General features: G+C 50.8%; 1 protein-coding gene across 8 annotated transcripts in view; it reads left to right on the top strand.

Moving 5' to 3' along the window:
- Positions 1 to 1,033: 1,033 nt before the first annotated feature.
- Positions 1,034 to 2,337, top strand: part of LOC114863216 (uncharacterized) — a 22,868-nt gene continuing 21,564 nt past the window's right edge. For all 8 annotated transcript variants that reach the window (XM_029164110.3, XM_029164109.3, XM_029164112.3 and 5 more), the window contains exon 1: positions 1,034 to 1,178. In XM_029164110.3, coding sequence (XP_029019943.1) covers positions 1,140 to 1,178 — 39 coding nt within the window. In that variant the 5' untranslated portion in view covers positions 1,034 to 1,139. The remainder of the gene's footprint in view (positions 1,179 to 2,337) is intronic.

Here is a 2,337-nt window from a genome sequence, read left to right as displayed (position 1 = left end):
CTTTTGCAAGAAATCCATAGTGTTTTGCTGTTTGTACAAATTGTTTTGAGAAATACACACACATATTTGAAAACTTCAATTCTAGTTTGGTGCTGGTTCTGTAAGTGCAGTTAGAAAACTAGTGTCTACATAGACCCCTGTGTAAAACATAATAGCTACTCTCCATTTATTTTTAGTCTATATCACTTAAACGTCAGTCAGGATGGTTTTATTTTGAAGACAGTGATGGGAAGTCGTATAGATTATGTTTATTGTAGCTTCACTCCGCCGTTACTCTATAAACATCGCTAAAGTGACATCCACTAACACAACTTCCATTAAGAATAGAGCACCAACGTTTTCACCACATCAGGGAAACCAGAGTCTCAGAAGAAAAAGGGCTCAGAACAAATAGGGATACAATGAAAGCTGCAGGTTTATTTTACAATATTAATAAAAATTATTTAACCAAGATATGGCCATTGATGGTAAAGTGGTCACTTGGTGGGAAAAAAGCAAAAAATGTTTGTTTTTCTATTTATAAAATACATCATGTTAAAAACAGACAGACAGACAGACAGACAGACAGACAGATAGACAGATAGACAGATAGATAGACAGATAGACAGATAGATAGATAGATAGATAGATAGATAGATAGATAGATAGATAGATAGATAGATAGATAGATAGATAGATAGATAGATAGATAGATAGATAGATAGACGTAGAAGCCTCCGGCGCTGAAAGGGTGCCGCTGGTTATCGTTCATCCGTTATTGTCACCGGTGCTTTATTCCTTTACAGGGGAGGGTCAGGCGTGGAGGCGGGGGGGGGTCACTACTGCAGGGTGCGCGGCTGAATCATCGTGCGCGCCTCCGTCGGATCTCCTCTTCCTGCTGTCACACCCACCCACTGCTCGGCGTCGTGGGTTTACCCCGTAGAGAAGGGGAGGACCGACGGCACACGCAGCGGCGGAGAGTGCTGCAGTGCAAGCGCAGCGGGGGGGGGGGGGGGAGAAGGGGAAGGGGAAGAGGGGGGGGGGGGGGGGGGACTCGGAAGCGGAGGCAGAAAACACACATACGCGCCGGCGCTCCGCCGTATCGCTCAAACTTGGTCTGTGGGGAGATCCGCAGCGGCGCCGCGGCGACGCAGGCCGACATGGACGAGTATTTACGGAGGGTCCAGAGCAGCCTCGGGGTGAGTTGAGAGCCTTCGGGGCTGTTAACACCACGTTGTGGCTATAATGAATGAGACCATGATGGGATTGCCGCTGCCGTTGCCGCTGCCGCCACCGCCGCCGCTGCTGCCGCTTCCGCTGCCGCTGCCGCTGCTGCGCTACAGGCTGCGTTCCTGTTGCTGAAAAGGCGCACGGTATAAAGCCTCCGACGACCCCCCGGTCCCCACACACCTGTAGATCGACAGTATGACTGCACGCGGGGGAGGGAGGGGGAGGCGTATGCGGCCCCCGTTACAATAAGCTCGTTGTGTTTCCAAAAAAACATCAGCTCGTGAATTTGAACGAGACGCTGGCGTCTAATGAGGGGGAGGCGTGACATCAACAAGTTCAGCCGGAGGCTGTGCTCCTGGTCCGCGGATCGCGACTTTGCATTCGATCCAGGGATGAACGCGCGTGCGCGTATAAGAGAACGTTTCATGCAAATAACAGACAGCCTCATTTATGGCTCGCCTTTATTCTCGTACACCCACATCGTCGCCGCACGTTTACTCCGTTCACTTGGCCTGTGTGCACGCGCAGACGTTCCCACCGAGGCTTCGTGGAATGACACGTCGTCAACGGTGTCACGGCCACGCTTCGCCGTAAACACGCACGTCGTCCCTCGTGTTGTTTGTAATGACTCGGTGCCCCGTTGATAACTGGCACCGTTTGCGTCGGTCCCTGCACTTTTATGGCGGCTCCTGCCGGCGTCACGTGCGCGTCTCCTGTCGGTCCCTGAAGTTGTCACTGTAGTGGTGATTGTGCAGTTTCCTCGCAGGGTTAATTTGGTGCAGGTTGTGGTGTTTTAAACTAAGCACAGATATACATACACATGATGCACACACACACACACACACACACACACACACACACACACACACACACACACACACACACACACACACCAAACCTAGAAGAATCAGCCCATCTCCAGCAGCAGCTGAATCTTTCCATCACTGGATCCTCGTCAGCAGAAGACAAACTGTAGAGACTGAGCGACTCCCTCATTGTTGAGACGTCAGTGTCACCTTGAAACCGTGCTTCTTCCAAATATCTCATCAGTACAAACAGACGGTCCGCGTATGTACAGAGCGCATGGTTTCTGAAACTCACGTGGGAGTGGGAAAGCGCGTGTAGGAG

This window comes from Betta splendens, chromosome 9, assembly GCF_900634795.4.
Source record: "Betta splendens chromosome 9, fBetSpl5.4, whole genome shotgun sequence".
NCBI classification, from domain to species: Eukaryota; Metazoa; Chordata; class Actinopteri; order Anabantiformes; family Osphronemidae; genus Betta; species Betta splendens.
The sequence above is the reverse complement of the archived record's forward strand: the minus strand, read 5'-3'. Positions and strand labels throughout refer to the sequence as shown.